We start from the raw sequence: 18,643 nt of genomic DNA, 5'->3' as shown, positions 1-18,643 counted from the left end.
AAACACTTGTTGTGGCTTTGTAGCACTTTAAGAACGTTTAATGAACCCATCTGATTTATTTGTATCTCCTCACATCTCCAAATGACAGCCATTGCCAGAGCTTGAAATACATTTCAGTGAAAACTCTTATTGAAAACTGTCAATATGATCAATCAATGCTGTCAATATTGTGTGTACAACATTGTGGTGAACAAATCGTGTAAGCAGCCGAGAGCACTCTTGGGAGGCCATACCACAAAGTGAAACCAGCAAATGGATTCTCTAAGATGCTGTCTTTATATTTACATCCCAGCAGATTCTACAGCATTTCAGAAAACCCCCCAATAAACATGTTAAGGAACTCAAATTCATTCATTTATTCTTTCATTCATTTTCTTATCCGCTAATCCAATTTGGGTTGCGCGCTGCTGGGGCCTATCCCAGCTTTTCAATGGGCGCAAGGCACACAGTAACACCCTGGACGGGATGCCAGTCCATCACAGGGCACACACACACACCCATTCACCTATAGGGCAATTCAGTGTCTGCAATTAACCTGACTGCATGTTCTTGGACTGTGGGAGGAAACCGGAGCACCCGGAGGAAACCCACACAGAAAGGACTCGGACCGCCCCGTCTGGGGATCGAACCCAGGACCTTCTTGCCGTGAAGCTACCGTGCTGCCCAGAACTCAAATTCGTGAAATATATCATGGACAAAATGGACTGGGCAAGCCGTAGGCTAGTGGTTAAGGTACTGGACTGGTATTCAAATGGTCGCTGGGTCCAAGCCCCACCACTGCCAGGTTGCCACTGTTGGGCCCCTGACCCTCAATTGCTCAGACTATGATGTATACTGTAGCTGTAATGTAAGTGTAAACGTTTTAAAAAGTAGAACTCTTTAAAAGCTCAAGGGTTCTAGAGAACAGAATATTTGTTCCACTCAAAGTTTCACCTGTTTAGAGCCGCACCCGTCAGAAAACGAAACCATTATAAATACAGCGCGTCGGTTAAAATATTTAAAACCAGCCAATCAGAACGCAGCGTGTGTGCTGTAGCCAGACGAGCGGACCAATCAGAGCGGGTTTAGCTTGGTAGTCAGGCAGACATAAGAACAGTCGGCCAATCACAAAATAATGTGAAGAGATTTTTGCTGTTTATTTGACTCAGGTAAAAATTCTATTGATAATAAATAAATTCTGATATTATTGTACAGGCCGGTATGGAGATATTGTCGGGTTTAGATTATCGATTCCATCCGGCTGCGAATTTGGAATATTTGCTCGATTTGAACGCGGGGTTTAATCGTTCGGTAGCGTAGCATCGCTAGCTTAGCACAGTCGTTAGCTTGTGGATAAAATTATTATTAGCAACATAGCTAACGTCGTTTATTTATACTTATTCATTGGTAAAGTGCGTTTTATATTCGCCAGTTCTGAAACGGTTGATTATAATATTACTTAAGCTTAATAACACGGTTAAATCTACATTTAATAAGGGATAATGCTAACTGGCTAATGCTATGCTCGGTTAGCCTGGTCTGTGTAGCTGCGCCTTGCGGCCTAGTGACGCTCAGTTATCACACAGAGAGAGAGATCACACTCCCATGTAACGATATAATAAATAATAACAGGATTAAATCAGTGTGCTGTAAATTCCTCACATGTTTGGCTGTGTGATTTATTTATTTATATTTAAACGCACACTGATGAGCTGTGATTGAGTATTTAGGATACTCTCAGTGCTGCATATTGTGAACTAAAGCTGGTTTATTTACGTTTTTATTATTCTACACCTTCTGTATGATTAAACCCTGGCTGTATAACATCCTGCCTGTCTATCCAGTCCAGTGTGACGGACAGAAATCCTTCCACCCCTTTATGATCGTAGTAAACTGCTGCTGATTCACCTGACTTCAGCTCCCATGTGGCTCTGTTATGAGCAGCTTTATGAATGGAGGAATCGTGAAGCTCTAACTGTGCATGTTTATAAGGGAAATGATCATTAGGTTCAGTATAAATGCACCAATTTTAATGCTTACAGTTTGAAAGAATGCATGGCTTGTACCACAACACAGACCAGCCAAAACATTAGGACTACCATCCAGTCAAAACAGCATTCAGCAGATGCTTTTATCCAGAGCGACTTACAGTACTGTGACAGTATACAGTCTAAGCAGTTGAAGGTTAAGGGCCCAATAGTGACAACGTTTCGATTACTAGTCCAGTATCTGAACCACTAGGCTACAGCTCAGATTATTTTGTGTGAGCTATTTATTCTTTATAATAATCTGAACAACATGCATTAATTTGTGCCTCTTATGCACTTTCCCAACTTCCTTCCACCTCTTAAAACTTGCAGATGGTGGATTGACAGCTCTATATTACTCCAAGGTACATATAAGTGAGTGAACGAAAGGAATTGGTGAGTGTTGAGGTATTAGCACCTCGTCCAGAATGTATTTCTGCCTTGCGCAACCCTGACCAGGTGAAAAACAAGTGATGAATTAACGTAGGATTAACGCTTCTAATTAAATTCTAATAAATAAGGTCTCATAGGAGAATACATTTGTATCGAGAGAAAGGAATGATTGTTTAAAGAAAAACAATCATAATTATCTATAATATAGCTGCAATCCTTTTAGGATGGCTAGAATAGTCGATAATGTTGTATGGTTATGAGAATAAAGTATAAGAAATAAAATTGTACAGTGGAACTGGTTTACATTAAGGAAAGTTCGATGGTTACTTGTGGCTTTGCAGCTCTTGAAGATTTACTTCACTCTTTGATTGGTATCTGATTCCAGATTGTAAGAGGTTCCTGAATGCGGTTTGTTAGCACGAGGACGCTGAGCCACGATGGAGGATCCAATAAAGACAGAAAGTCTATCTGAAGAGGGCAACACAGAACCCAACCTGCTCCTCAAGAAGCTCAAGAACAACATTTCGTAAGTGTTCAGAAAGCATGAAGCAGCACTTGTTAAAACTGCACTGTACTCTGTAGGCAAATAAACATCGTTATACACTGACGAGCCAAAACATTAGGACCACCGACACATCCAATGGAGTCCTGTGGTATCTGGTACCAGGATGTTCTGAGCTGGATCGTCCTGCAGTGCATCCTGGTTGATAAACCGGGCACGTGTACCGGTAGATGGGAGCTGCATGGGCACTCTGACTGGCACAGAAGGGTTAAATGCACTGTGTGTGGTGCCACGTTCACCTCACAGTAGATTTTGGTACCAGACACCACAGACTTCACGTCATCCAGCTCATCCTTCCTCGGACTGCCGTGGGTGGGGACTCGCCACGCCCGTCTGTGCCACCCCTCGCTGTTTGGGAGATACTTCAGATCATAACGATCTGGTCCTAATCAAAGTCCCCCAGGTCTTTATGCTGATCAGATCTGCTGATCCCTCACCCTCACATGCACCAGTGCTGCAGGGCGTGGTTCTAATATTTTGGCTCATCAGTGAAGGCTCATAATTAAACGGTAACTGTCGGTTCGTCTCTCCACAGTAAGAACGTGCAGAACAAAGTGGACACGATTTTGGTAAGTACCTGCTCAGAACATCAGATGAACCAAACGTCTGTACCGGCATGCTCCTGATGGTCTTGCTCTTTCTTCACTGTGATTTCTTTAGAGAGATGTACAGCAGTTTACAGACAACGACAAGCTCTACCTTTATTTACAGCTTCCCTCAGGTCCCAGCGCGGGAGAGAAAAGGTACGACCCACCAGCAGATCCTTCACAGGGCTTTGTATTCCACAGTGTGCAGTACCAACCGCTTCTTTTCACCTGGGGTGGGTCTGTGTGTAAACCTAGCTCTATCACTACACAGACACATTTCCCATCGTCCTACACTCCCGAGAAGAGGGCGTGTCTAAATCCTTAGCTCCCTTAAAATGCTCCCACTGAGGCGCCTTAATTCTGAGTGATGATCCGACTGAATGACGCCTCCTCAGCGCTGAAGATCAAGCCCAGCATTCGGTGCGGCACGAATACAAACGTGGCGGACGAATCGATGCAGAGCAACCAACAGAGTTCTTTTAAAATGTAAATAAAACATCATTGATGTTTAATTTGTATAAAGGTGTAATTATGCAAGTGTCGTTTATTCGTTTAGGGCAGTCGTGCCCTAGCAATTAAGGTACTGGACTGGTAATCAAAAAGTCACTGGTTCAAGCCCCACCACTGCCAACCTGCTGCTGTTGGGCCCTTGAGCAAGGCCCTTAACCCTCAATTGCTCAGACTGTATCCTGTCACAGTTCTGTAAGTCGCTTTGGATAAATGGTAAATGTAAAATTGCAAATTGGGGCTCGTCAGGGACAGTTGAAGCGTTTTCGGTACACTGTGATGTAATGGGTGTGTCTCTGTATAAGTAGAGGGTCTAAATAATCTGATTATGGTGATTATGAGCTCCAGGTCTGATTAGAATCCTCTCTACCGAGGAGCCGATCAGGTAGGTACGGGGGAGCGGGGCGGGTCACCAGGCTTTCTAACAGACCCCATATTTTAAACATTAAGAATCACCTCTTTATGCTTTAAGTATCTGTAACGTAACGCTCGTTTTTCATCTGTGTTTCATCATGTGACAGCAACGACTCTAATCTGGTGAACACGGCCGACCAGCTTCACACCTGCAGCTGGATCCGGAGTCACCTGGAGGAGCACGCCGACACCTGCCTGCCCAAACAGGACGTTTACGAGACGTACCGGTGAGACTCGGTCATCACAGTAACGGTTACTGACACGGCACACACACACACACACAGCAGGAGCCGAGAGGAACACTGAGCACAACCGGACTGATCACTAACACACACACACACACAGGGTTACTGCTGTGTCTTTATAGAGCTTGCTTTGTGCTGGAACAGGATGGGGGTACAAATACTTACCCAGTGTAGTATATTTAGTATTCGGACGTACCCTCTTAACCTCTCGGCTGTATTCCCTCTCACAGGAAGCACTGTGAAAACCTGCAGCAGCGCCCCCTGAGCGCGGCCAACTTCGGCAAGATCATCAGAGATATCTTCCCCAACATCAAAGCACGGAGGCTGGGGGGTCGAGGACAGTCCAAATATCCTTTAATCGTCCGGTGTTCTTATTTCTGATTAAGATGATTTTACAGTGTGTGTCCTGCGCCGTTCCTTGACCTCGTTGGCATCACGTACTGTTACAGTGGAATCAGGAGGAAGACGGTGCTGAACATGCCACTGTTACCCAACCTGGACCTGAAGAACGATCCGGTACGTAACGCCTCTCGTGGTCTCTCACGCTCAGGGCGCTGCGCTCGCGTTAGCATTGCATTGCTTAGGAAACTAGGCCGAGTGAATGTGAAAGGTCCACGTGGCCGGGCCTGAGGGAGGAACTTTAACCGGGTTCCTCATCGCTGCTGGCCGCTAGAGCTGCCTGCACGAAGGGTTAGGAGATCCCAGACAGCAGCGTGCGCCTCTCTCTGGTAAAAACAAGCCCATGAGTGAAATGGTGAGAACCCGTTTCTCTTTGCAGGTCAGCGCAGTGGCGAGCGGTCAACACCGAGCCTCGAAGCAGCGAATGCGCACTATTTAATGCAACGTTAGATTAAAAAAGGCAGGAAATAAATGATCGATCTTACTCACGGTGCTGCCTCTGTACCTCCTCTCCAGTCGGAGCTGCCCGAGCTGGTGCAGACGTACAAACAGGAAGTGACGGAGGCGGCGTGCGAGCTGATCTGCGACTGGGCTCAGAAGATCCTCAAGCGCTCCTTCGACACGGTGGTGGAGATCGCGCGCTTCCTGGTGCAGGAGCACATCGTCAACCCGCGCTGCAGCCAAGCCGAACTCATCACCTCCGCCTCGCTGGCCGGTACGTGTTTCCGACCTCCTCGTTTAGCTCGTTATGACCCTGACCGTTCCTGTGACCCCTCTGTAAACCCTGGTGTCGTGTCGTGTCGTCAGGAGGCCCCACGAAACCGCACAAGGTGATCAAGAAGAACCAGACGGCGTGCAGGGGAGGCGCGGCGGCGGAGGAGGAAAGCGCAAGTCAGGACGCTAAGGTATCATTAATCCAAAAACAGTACTTTCCTGAGACTTTAGGACTTTAACGGACCACAGCGAGAGCCGTCGTGTCTTAATATTGAACAGAATGTTGATTTTTATCGCGTATTTGTGATTTAACAGAAAAACACGGAGGGAGTCGAGCAGGCGGCGCCCACCAAGCAACCTCCAAGTGACAAACCAACCAAAGCATCGGAGCCCTCTCACCCCGCAGGTACTGACCAGCAGGTCCAGGCCGTGCTGAAGAAATTCCCGACGCTCCGCCCTCGAGGCTCCATTCCCGAATCCCACCTCTCCGTTCACGGCTCCGCCCCCGCCTTCACCCCCAACGATTCCAGCGGCGTCAAGGTCACGCTGCCCATCACCTTCTCTGCGCTTCCGGGACACCAGCGAGGCTCAACGTACATGATCGTGCCTTCGTCCATGATCTCCACGGCGGCGCCCACCACCACGGCGACCAAGCGGGCGCCCGATCCGTCCGCCGTAGCCGTAGCCCCGCCCACCAAGCGCAAGCGCGGCCGACCCAGGAAGCCCAGACCCGAAGAAACGGCGGCTCGGAATCCCAAACTCAATCGGAACCAGAACGCCAAAACTGACCCCGATCCCCACCCGAACCCGGCGGTACCGAATCGAGGCGTGATCCAGAAGGCTCTGCCGTCGTGCTCGGCTCCCCCGCGGGTCTCGGAGGCGGCGCCGAACGACTCCGTCCTGCCGAGGTCCGAACCCGAGGCGCGCCCCATCCTGCTCCTGCGCGAGCCGGGCCGGGCCATGGTGATCCAGCGCGCGCCCGTGTCCCGGGACGGCAGGAACGTTCGGCCCGCGCCGGTGACCCAGGGCGGCGCCGCGCAGCTCCCTCCTCCAACCGTGAACGAGGACGGAGGGGAGGTGGAGATCACGCTCACCCCGGTCGACCCCGCCGTCATCGCCGCCGAGGGCGCGGACGGCGCCGCCCCCGAGACGGGCCCGGAGGCGCCGTAGCTACGTGTCATTTCCTGTGTGGGCGTGTCGGTGCTGTGTGATACGTGAGCGTGTAACGACGTCTCGCTTTCGTTTGTGTTTGTTTGTTTGTTTGTTTGTTGTTCGGCTCCTGAGAAAAACAGAACTGATAGGGAGGGAGGGTCGACTGGGTTCCTCATCGAGGTATCTGCACTAGTGGTGGGGGATTCACATAGAGCGTAGCGTGTCTCTCTTTAAAAGAAGCTCCTCTGTTAGAACAAGGGTGGTGCAGGACATGATTAGGACAACAAATAGGGGCATCAACTCACACCGATCGATCCTTTATTTATTTATTTTAATGGATAATTGTTTGGTACTCTCTCAGACATTCAGCTGGAAGCCCAACATCCACATCAGTGTGATTATTGATCACCTTCTTGCCTTCATCACCGAGTTCGGCAGGTCTTAAAGGGCAGCCGGTCCTAAAAGACAGGTTTGTTTATCAGAAAAGGAGATTTTCAAAAGCACTAAGCGTCTCACTCGCTGAATTACGGTTCGATTGAGAGACGTGCAGCGTCAGGGAATGTAAATAGTTCCGAAGGACCCGTGAGTTCGAGCCTCAGCGGCTCCACATACACCGCCGGTCCTGTCAAGAAGGGACTAACAGATGAGGAATCACCACCTATATGGAACGGCAGGGTTCCGAGAAATAGAGCACAGCCATGTGGACATATTCTTTCGATCCACGGGTACAGCCGGGTGTGTCCGAGATATTGAGGGTTGATCGGGTTTTTCAGCGCTGCTCAGACTGCAACTGCGCCCCCTGCTGGCTGCTAGAACCGGCCGGTGAGGGGTGCAGGGGTGGCACGAGCAGCCGAGGAATTCAAGTAGACTAGTACTTTTAACTACTAGGTTACACCTGCCCTGCACACACCAGTCTGGTCCGGTCTGAGGAACACGGCGTACCGATATAAAAGCACAGCGCGAGTGGATCGGACCGGACCGAACATCCCTGATGATGATGGTGGGTAGCGTGTTCCGTGTTACGGGTTGGAATCTTCAGGGTGGTGAGAGCGTTCCGTGTGAGGGAGGCGTGAGGAACCGTTCCGCTTTTAAACGTCAGCACTTGTGTAAATAGTTTCCTGAAGCTCGGCCGTGAGGGGCGTCGCGTACGATACGCTCTGATCCCTCGGAGAGCAACAGGAGGGGCGTGTTTTACTTTCTATTTATTTGGTGTGTTTTTTTTCCTCCCCTTTTAATAATTTAGACATGTCTGATTCCCCTCGATGCTTTGTTATTCTCTTGTTTCATGCGCAGCATCCGCTGAGATCAGGGCTCAGGCTGTGGGTGTGACAGGAGGGCGTCAGCATGAGCACGTGCGCTGTATCCCGAACACTTGTGAAAATAACGAACTGGTGTAAATAAATATCAAACTGGTTGTGATTACGACACAACATAAACAATCAAATCATTCACATCCGTCAGGCTTTTTCCTTCATTTTTTTGTGAATCTTAGCAGGATTTCATAACATAACTATCAGGAATACGGCGCCCGGGCGGCACAGCGCTGTATTACACAAGCACACCACCGCCGAGACCGGGGTTCGAATCTCAGCGGTGCCTGGTGGAACCGGACCCGCCACGACCCTGACCGGTGGATAAAATCGATAAAACGATGAGTCCATATCGCATTGTTCACGTTGTTCTTCAGCTGTGTGAATTCTGGTGCTTTAAAATAACGATTGTCGTCTGATCAGCGTCTGATCTTCACTCCGTCACGGTGCTGATATTTTTTTACATCCAGTCATGTGACCTACGTCTGAATCCGATTCTTTTTAAACGTCGTTTTTAGGTCCTTATAAAAGTCGTAACTGAGCAGCCGCCGTACAAAAGCCTTAACATTCTGGATTCATCGAACAAACCCGATTCCAAAAATCTACAGAAATCTACAGAGGGGTGCAGCACCTTCCAAAAAAAGCAGACAGGAGCACGAAACCCCATCCCCACCCCGAACGAGGTTCTGTAACGGTCCAGGAACCGAAACACCTCGGGTTCACAGCAGCTCTCCTACACCTCGCTTCATAACGCTCCACACGTTTCCAACAGCAGGCAGGCCAGTCTAGCACCTGCTCTCTCTCAGTACAAAGCCACACTGTTCTAAGACGTGCAGCAGGTGGCTTGGCATCGTCTTGCTGACACAGGACCCCTCAGCATTAACAGTACCCACTCTACCGGCGCTAACACACCGCCGTACCACGACATGCGCTGGATTTTGAGCTTTGCCTCGGTAACATTAGGGAAGGTCCGAACAGGGACAGCTGGGAACCCACGGCGCATCGGTCCATCTCTGATGAGTTCGAGCCCAGAGGAGTCGTAGCGTTTCTGGACGTTGTTGATATCCGGAGTCTGAACTGGTGTGTGTAGCTGCAGTGATGAGCCGTGTTTACTGACGAGGGTTTTCTGAAGGCTGCTTGGATATCTCCCTGCACCTGTTCAACTGTTTACATGATCAGAATGATCATTTTCATCCTGTGTTTCAATGCACCTGTCCCAACTTTTTTGGAATGTGCTAGAGAAATCAATTTAGCAATTTAGGACATTGAATAAAACATGAATCATTTCTTTCTGCTCTTTATGTTTCGCATTTTATCTACTGTCCCAACATTTTTGGAACTGGGTTTGTATTTTTGTTGCATTTCTGCTTCCTCACTAGAGCTGTGTTGATTTATTTATAATTTATTCATTGTTGTATCATTTGATTAGAACTTTGATGTTACAAAAGGGGGAAAATGTTCAACTATCAAAAAATAAAGAAATAAAGAAAGAAATAATGATTATAAAGCACCGAACATGGTCAGAGTTTTTCTGGTCACTTAGACAGAAATGTACAAACTGAGCCACACCGACCCCACAGCCGCACCCGTCTTCAATAAAACCAGCACAGATCGGTAATCAGGATTTTAATATCATTTACTTACAAGTTTTAAATGAAATACAAAGCACTGGTGATTAAGACTGGGAATCGGATACGACTGAAAGCCCTTTATTTAAACTAACGCAGCATTAGCATCGTTAGCACCGTTAAAATTCAATGCACCGATGCTTCAACACCTTCACTACAGTGTCACGACCTTCTGCTCTTATAGCTTATTATTATAATCATACAGTGTACCATCACGCTCCCCACAATACTCCACAGGGTCACAAACTAAACTCCATCAGATTAATGATTCGGGCGGCACGGTTCGATGCCCAGGCCCCGGGTCCTTTCTGTGTGGAGTTTGCATGTTCTCCCCGTGTCTGTGTGGGTTTCCTCCGAAAACATGCAGTCGGGTTAATTGGAGACACTGAATTACACTATAGGTGAACGAGTGTGTGTGTGTGCCCTGCGATGGACTGGCGCCCCGTCCAGGGTGTTACTGTGTGCCTTGCGCCCATTGAAAAGCTGGGATAGGCTCCAGCACCCTCCTGCGACCCTGACTGGATAAGCGGTTAAGAAAGTGAGTGAATGAAAATCACCAGGGAATCCCCAGACGTGCTATCAACCGGTCGGGCGTATACATATTACATATACAGACATGATCGGCTACGTCTGAGAGGGGGAAGGCCGGCCCCATCTCGACCCTGACCAGGACAAGCCGGCAGTAAAACATAAACATGAATAAATGATGCCAGTTTAGTGAAACTGATCGAACGTTTTTATCAGACTGATTCCGAATCACTGCTCATACGGATCTGAATCGACTCATGAAAACAAATCGGATTCAGATTATAAACGACTCGTTAAATCTATGTGTGATCAGACCAGATTTTAATTCTATTTAATGTTTAATCGAAATAGAACCGCTGCTCATTATCTTAAACTCTATTAAATCAGACTGTAATGATTCGAATTGAAACATCTGAATCGGTCTGAATCTGAGCGGTTCATTATGAATGAAGAGGAGCATTTTGGGGAGACCTGTTCCTTCCATCTCAGCTTCGGCTCCACAGATGAAATGACCACAGTTTGGAGGTACACAGCAGCGTTAGTGACACTAAAGTTATTTTATAAATACATAAACAAACTCAACTTTAATCCGGCGCTGGTCAGAATGTGTGGTGGTTTATTTTGTGTGCTTAGCGCTCCACCTAGTGGTGACTGCGAATAACTGCAACAACAAACAACACAGAGACTGAGCTGCACCTCTTACTAGAGTGTCCAAAAAATACACTTACACGGAAAATCTACTTAATCCTGAATTCCACACTCTCACCAACACCGAGAAACTAACCAAGAAGAGCAGCACTGTGATACACCAAAACACAGACCCAGACATTATGGACCTACACAGAGACCGTGTTTTTATTGGTTATATACACCTTCTGTTACATTTGCTTTTAAATGCTTTCTATATATATATATTCATATACTTGTATTTTATGCAGTGACTACTGTAAGTTTGTTTGTTTGTTTATTAGGATTTTAACGTCATGTTTTACACTTTTGGTTACATTCATGACAGGAACGGTAGTTACTCATTACACAAGATCCATCAGTTCACAAGGTTATATCAAACACAGTCATGGACAATTTAGTATCTCCAATTCACCTCACTTGCACGTCTTTGGACTGTGGGAGGAAACCGGAGCTGCCGGAGGAAACCCACACAGACACGGGGAGAACATGCAAACTCCACACAGAAAGGACCCGGACCGCCCCACCTGGGGATCGAACCCAGGACCTTCTTGCTGTGAGGCGACAGTGCTACCCACTTAGCCACCGTGCCGCCCCAATACTGTAAGTACTGCAACAGTCTGAATATTAGAACTTCCTTTCTTCTTCCTCCCTAAAGTCCACAAAAATGGCTTCATCCTTTTACAAAATAATATAATATAATATAATATTAAATCCTGCCAAGGAACAACATTCTTGTTTGGATTAAAATACCTTGACTGCAACAAATTTCAGTCACCACTATTTGCAGTCACCACTAGGAGGCGCTAAAAACTAAAGAACCCACCACACTGAGTCTAATACAAAATAGAATTACAGATTTAATAGTGTTTATATTCCATCACATTCATTTATTAAACGGACGTTTATACCACACACGGTTCTATCACCTCCCAGCAGCGTTCTGTACGATCGTGTTCTCCCGTATAAACATCGTTTTGGCTACTGGACTGTAGAACCGAAATCGTTCAGCATGGCATCGGTCCACGTGGCGTCTTCTGGTGCTATAAGGTTGCATAACGAATGTAACTGTGTGTGCGTGTTAAGCTCCTGAATTATAGGATGGAACAGTCCGAGTCGTCCTTCTTCTCACCCTGTCGTCTCCGTCCCCCGTGCGCCGCTGCCGCCGCCGGTCCTCTCCCCTGTACAGACATCACAGGTCACACACAGAGCCGAGGGGTCACGCCCTCTGGCCTACTACTGAAAGAGAATTCGTTATCCAACACCTATACCACCCTCTTCATCACCAGACCTGCTTCAGATCAGATCACACCAGGTCTCAGGTGCTAAGCATGCAGACCATTTTAATAGCATTTGTTTGTGGTCATGTGTCTGAATACTTTTGCCCATACAGTGTATCTATATTTGTAGATCGTGGTGATTACATTATGTTGTGTGAACTGAGTAAGCAAGAGGGCGATAAATATGCAGTTCAACAGAGAAAAGGGGGCAAATACTTTTTCCACATCACTGTATAAGAACCCAGTAGTTATGGTGTGAATTTGAAGTATGACGGTGAGTTTGTACTCGGGTCTCTGAGCGGCTGTGTCCCAAACTGCAAGTAATACAGTGATGTACATCAATCCAGTGTAGCTGTTTAGCATGTAACCTGCAATGTAGGGCAGCACTGTGTGGTTTGAGACACAGCCCATAAGGTCATGGTATCTGAGTGGGTATCTGAGTGGGTATCTCAGTAGGTATCTGAGTGGGTATCTGAGTGGGTATCTAAGTAGGTATCTGAGTGGGTATCTGAGTGGGTATCTGAGTGGGTATCTAAGTAGGTATCTGAGTGGGTATCTGAGTGGGTATCTAAGTAGGTATCTGAGTGGGTATCTGAGTGGGTATCTGAGTGGGTATCTAAGTAGGTATCTGAGTGGGTATCTGAGTGGGTATCTCAGTAGGTATCTGAGTGGGTATCTAAGTGTGTATATGAGTGGGTATCTAAGTGGGTATCTAAGTGTGTATATGAGTGGGTATCTAAGTGTGTATATGAGTGGGTATCTAAGTGTGTATATGAGTGGGTACCTGATTGGGTATATGAGTGGGTATCTGAGTGTGTATATGAGTGGGTATCTAAGTGTGTATATGAGTGGGTATCTAAGTGGGTATCTAAGTGTGTATATGAGTGGGTACCTGATTGGGTATATGAGTGGGTATCTGAGTGTGTATATGAGTGGGTATCTAAGTGTGTATATGAGTGGGTACCTGATTGGGTATATGAGTGGGTATCTGAGTGTGTATATGAGTGGGTATCTAAGTGGGTATCTAAGTGTGTATATGAGTGGGTACCTGATTGGGTATATGAGTGGGTATCTAAGTGGGTATCTAAGTGGGTATCTAAGTGTGTATATGAGTGGGTACCTGATTGGGTATATGAGTGGGTATCTAAGTAGGTATCTGAGTGGGTATCTGAGTGGGTATCTAAGTAGGTATCTGAGTGGGTATCTGAGTGGGTATCTGAGTGGGTATCTGAGTGGGTATCTCAGTAGGTATCTGAGTGGGTATCTAAGTAGGTATCTGAGTGGGTATCTCAGTAGGTATCTGAGTGGGTATCTGAGTGGGTATCTGAGTGGGTATCTAAGTGTGTATATGAGTGGGTATCTAAGTGGGTATCTAAGTGTGTATATGAGTGGGTATCTAAGTGGGTATCTAAGTGTGTATATGAGTGGGTATCTAAGTGTGTATATGAGTGGGTACCTGATTGGGTATATGAGTGGGTATCTGAGTGTGTATATGAGTGAGTATCTAAGTGTGTATATGAGTGGGTATCTAAGTGGGTATCTAAGTGTGTATATGAGTGGGTATCTAAGTGGGTATCTAAGTGTGTATATGAGTGGGTACCTGATTGGGTATATGAGTGGGTATATGAGTGGGTATCTAAGTGGGTATCTAAGTGGGTATATGAGTGGGTATCTAAGTAGGTATCTGAGTGGGTATCTGAGTGGGTATCTAAGTAGGTATCTGAGTGGGTATCTGAGTGGGTATCTAAGTAGGTATCTGAGTGGGTATCTCAGTAGGTATCTGAGTGGGTATCTGAGTGGGTATCTAAGGAGGTATCTGAGTGGGTATCTGAGTGGGTATCTGAGTGGGTATCTAAGTAGGTATCTGAGTGGGTATCTGAGTGGGTATCTCAGTAGGTATCTGAGTGGGTATCTAAGTGTGTATATGAGTGGGTATCTAAGTGGGTATCTAAGTGTGTATATGAGTGGGTATCTAAGTGTGTATATGAGTGGGTATCTAAGTGTGTATATGAGTGGGTACCTGATTGGGTATATGAGTGGGTATCTGAGTGTGTATATGAGTGGGTATCTAAGTGTGTATATGAGTGGGTATCTAAGTGGGTATCTAAGTGTGTATATGAGTGGGTACCTGATTGGGTATATGAGTGGGTATCTGAGTGTGTATATGAGTGGGTATCTAAGTGTGTATATGAGTGGGTACCTGATTGGGTATATGAGTGGGTATCTGAGTGTGTATATGAGTGGGTATCTAAGTGGGTATCTAAGTGTGTATATGAGTGGGTACCTGATTGGGTATATGAGTGGGTATCTAAGTGGGTATCTAAGTGGGTATCTAAGTGTGTATATGAGTGGGTACCTGATTGGGTATATGAGTGGGTATCTAAGTAGGTATCTGAGTGGGTATCTGAGTGGGTATCTAAGTAGGTATCTGAGTGGGTATCTGAGTGGGTATCTGAGTGGGTATCTGAGTGGGTATCTCAGTAGGTATCTGAGTGGGTATCTAAGTAGGTATCTGAGTGGGTATCTCAGTAGGTATCTGAGTGGGTATCTGAGTGGATATCTGAGTGGGTATCTAAGTGTGTATATGAGTGGGTATCTAAGTGGGTATCTAAGTGTGTATATGAGTGGGTATCTAAGTGGGTATCTAAGTGTGTATATGAGTGGGTATCTAAGTGTGTATATGAGTGGGTACCTGATTGGGTATATGAGTGGGTATCTGAGTGTGTATATGAGTGAGTATCTAAGTGTGTATATGAGTGGGTATCTAAGTGGGTATCTAAGTGTGTATATGAGTGGGTATCTAAGTGGGTATCTAAGTGTGTATATGAGTGGGTACCTGATTGGGTATATGAGTGGGTATATGAGTGGGTATCTAAGTGGGTATCTAAGTGGGTATATGAGTGGGTATCTAAGTGGGTATCTAAGTGGGTATCTAAGTGTGTATATGAGTGGGTATCTGATTGGGTATATGAGTGGGTATCTGAGTGTGTATATGAGTGGGTATCTAAGTGGGTATATGAGTGGGTATCTAAGTGTGTATATGAGTGGGTACCTGATTGGGTATATGAGTGGGTATCTGAGTGTATATATGAGTGGGTATCTAAGTGTGTATATGAGTGGGTATCTAAGTGTGTATATGAGTGGGTATCTAAGTGGGTATCTAAGTGTGTATATGAGTGGGTATCTAAGTGGGTATCTAAGTGTGTATATGAGTGGGTACCTGATTGGGTATATGAGTGGGTATCTAAGTGTGTATATGAGTGGGTATCTAAGTGGGTATCTAAGTGTGTATATGAGTGGGTATCTAAGTGTGTATATGAGTGGGTATCTAAGTGTGTATATGAGTGGGTATCTAAGTGTGTATATGAGTGGGTATCTAAGTGGGTATCTAAGTGTGTATATGAGTGGGTATCTAAGTGTGTATATGAGTGGGTATCTAAGTGTGGATATGAGTGGGTATCTAAGTGGGTATCTAAGTGTGTATATGAGTGGGTATCTAAGAGTGTATATGAGTGGGTATCTGAGTGTGTATATGAGTGGGTATCTAAGTGTGTATATGAGTGGGTATCTAAGTGGGTATCTAAGTGTGTATATGAGTGGGTATCTAAGTGGGTATCTAAGTGTGTATATGAGTGGGTATCTAAGTGGGTATCTAAGTGTGTATATGAGTGGGTATATGAGTGGGTATCTGAGTGGGTATATGAGTGGGTATCTGAGTGTGTATATGAGTGTGTATATGAGTGGGTATCTAAGTGGGTATCTAAGTGTGTATATGAGTGGGTATCTAAGTGGGTATCTAAGTGTGTATATGAGTGGGTACCTGAGTGGGTATATGAGTGGGTATCTGAGTGTGTATATGAGTGGGTATATGAGTGGGTATCTGAGTGGGTATCTAAGTGTGTATATGAGTGGGTATATGAGTGGGTATCTAAGTGGGTATCTAAGTGGGTATATGAGTGGGTATATGAGTGGGTATCTAAGTGTGTATATGAGTGGGTATCTAAGTGGGTATATGAGTGGGTATCTAAGTGGGTATATGAGTGGGTATATGAGTGGGTATCTAAGTGGGTATATGAGTGGGTATATGAGTGGGTATATGAGTGGGTATCTAAGTGGGTATATGAGTGGGTATATGAGTGGGTATCTAAGTGGGTATATGAGTGGGTATATGAGTGGGTATCTAAGTGGGTATCTAAGTGTGTATATGAGTGGGTACCTGAGTGGGTATCTAAGTGGGTATCTAAGTGTGTATATGAGTGGGTATATGAGTGTGTATATGAGTGGGTATCTGAGTGGGTACCTGAGTGTGTATATGAGTGGGTATCTAAGTGGGTATCTAAGTGTGTATATGAGTGGGTATATGAGTGGGTATCTAAGTGTGTATATGAGTGGGTATCTAAGTGGGTATCTAAGTGTGTATATGAGTGGGTATATGAGTGGGTATATGAGTGGGTATCTGAGTGGGTATCTGAGTGGGTATCTGAGTGTGTATATGAGTGTGTATATGAGTGGGTATCTAAGTGGGTATCTAAGTGTGTATATGAGTGGGTATCTAAGTGGGTATCTAAGTGTGTATATGAGTGGGTACCTGAGTGGGTATATGAGTGGGTATCTGAGTGTGTATATGAGTGTGTATATGAGTGGGTATATGAGTGGGTATCTGAGTGGGTATCTAAGTGTGTATATGAGTGGGTATATGAGTGGGTATCTAAGTGGGTATCTAAGTGGGTATATGAGTGGGTATATGAGTGGGTATCTAAGTGTGTATATGAGTGGGTATCTAAGTGGGTATATGAGTGGGTATATGAGTGGGTATCTAAGTGGGTATATGAGTGGGTATATGAGTGGGTATCTAAGTGGGTATATGAGTGGGTATATGAGTGGGTATCTAAGTGGGTATATGAGTGGGTATATGAGTGGGTATCTAAGTGGGTATATGAGTGGGTATATGAGTGGGTATCTAAGTGGGTATCTAAGTGTGTATATGAGTGGGTACCTGAGTGGGTATCTAAGTGGGTATCTAAGTGTGTATATGAGTGGGTATATGAGTGTGTATATGAGTGGGTATCTGAGTGGGTACCTGAGTGTGTATATGAGTGGGTATCTAAGTGGGTATCTAAGTGTGTATATGAGTGGGTATATGAGTGGGTATCTAAGTGTGTATATGAGTGGGTATCTAAGTGGGTATCTAAGTGTGTATATGAGTGGGTATATGAGTGGGTATATGAGTGGGTATCTGAGTGGGTATCTGAGTGTGTATATGAGTGTGTATATGAGTGGGTATCTAAGTGGGTATCTAAGTGTGTATATGAGTGGGTATCTAAGTGGGTATCTAAGTGTGTATATGAGTGGGTACCTGAGTGGGTATATGAGTGGGTATCTGAGTGTGTATATGAGTGTGTATATGAGTGGGTATATGAGTGGGTATCTGAGTGGGTATCTAAGTGTGTATATGAGTGGGTATATGAGTGGGTATCTAAGTGGGTATCTAAGTGGGTATATGAGTGGGTATATGAGTGGGTATCTAAGTGTGTATATGAGTGGGTATCTAAGTGGGTATATGAGTGGGTATCTAAGTGGGTATATGAGTGGGTATATGAGTGGGTATCTAAGTGGGTATATGAGTGGGTATACAGTGTATCACAAAAGTGAGTACACCCCTCACATTTCTGCAGATATTTAAGTATATCTTTTCATGGGACAACACTGACAAAATGACACTTTGACACAATGAAAAGTAGTCTGTGTGCAGCTTATATAACAGTGTCAATTTATTCTTCCCTCAAAATAACTCAATATACAGCCATTAATGTCTAAACCACCGGCAACAAAAGTGAGTACACCCCTTAGTGAAAGTTCCTGAAGTGTCAATATTTTGTGTGGCCACCATTATTTCCCAGAACTGCCTTAACTCTCCTGGGCATGGAGTTTACCAGAGCTTCACAGGTTGCCACTGGAATGCTTTTCCACTCCTCCATGACGACATCACGGAGCTGGGGGATATTCGAGACTTTGCGCTCCTCCACCTTCCGCTTGAGGATGCCCCAAAGATGTTCTATTGGGTTTAGGTCTGGAGACATGCTTGGCCAGTCCATCACCTTTACCCTCAGCCTCTTCAATAAAGCAGTGGTCGTCTTAGAGGTGTGTTTGGGGTCATTATCATGCTGGAACACTGCCCTGCGACCCAGTTTCCGGAGGGAGGGGATCATGCTCTGCTTCAGTATTTCACAG

General features: G+C 45.7%; 2 protein-coding genes across 3 annotated transcripts in view; one reads left to right on the top strand and one right to left on the bottom strand.

Moving 5' to 3' along the window:
- Positions 1 to 1,086: 1,086 nt before the first annotated feature.
- On the top strand, positions 1,087 to 8,365 carry LOC134327984 (DNA-binding protein RFX5-like). The gene is made up of 10 exons (XM_063009264.1): positions 1,087 to 1,148; positions 2,785 to 2,925; positions 3,497 to 3,530; positions 3,622 to 3,704; positions 4,577 to 4,696; positions 4,945 to 5,061; positions 5,152 to 5,230; positions 5,630 to 5,828; positions 5,921 to 6,018; positions 6,143 to 8,365. The coding sequence occupies exons 2-10, from the start codon at positions 2,837 to 2,839 to the stop codon at positions 6,995 to 6,997; spliced, it is 1,674 nt and encodes a 557-aa protein (XP_062865334.1). The 5' UTR covers positions 1,087 to 1,148; positions 2,785 to 2,836; the 3' UTR covers positions 6,998 to 8,365.
- Positions 8,366 to 9,900: 1,535 nt separating this feature from the next.
- The window catches only part of mindy1 (MINDY lysine 48 deubiquitinase 1), an 18,673-nt gene continuing 9,930 nt past the window's right edge, over positions 9,901 to 18,643 (bottom strand). For both annotated transcript variants that reach the window (XM_063009260.1, XM_063009261.1), the window contains exon 10: positions 9,901 to 12,313. In XM_063009260.1, coding sequence (XP_062865330.1) covers positions 12,227 to 12,313 — 87 coding nt within the window. In that variant the 3' untranslated portion in view covers positions 9,901 to 12,226. The remainder of the gene's footprint in view (positions 12,314 to 18,643) is intronic.

This window comes from Trichomycterus rosablanca, chromosome 2 (assembly GCF_030014385.1).
Source record: "Trichomycterus rosablanca isolate fTriRos1 chromosome 2, fTriRos1.hap1, whole genome shotgun sequence".
Taxonomy (NCBI): domain Eukaryota; kingdom Metazoa; phylum Chordata; class Actinopteri; order Siluriformes; family Trichomycteridae; genus Trichomycterus; species Trichomycterus rosablanca.
Note: the sequence above shows the minus strand (reverse complement) of the source record. Positions and strands in the feature narration are given on the sequence as shown.

What these genes read in the sequence shown, in the direction of transcription:
- LOC134327984 (XM_063009264.1), top strand. Translation starts at nt 2,837, where the DNA reads ATGGAGGATCCAATAAAGACAGAAAGTCTATCTGAAGAGGGCAACACA. An exon ending in AAGCTCAAGAACAACATTTC is followed by an intron (nt 2,926 to 3,496) that starts GTAAGTGTTCAG and finishes GTCTCTCCACAG; the next exon opens with TAAGAACGTGCAGAACAAAG. An exon ending in GGGGGTCGAGGACAGTCCAA is followed by an intron (nt 5,062 to 5,151) that starts ATATCCTTTAAT and finishes CGTTGGCATCAC; the next exon opens with GTACTGTTACAGTGGAATCA.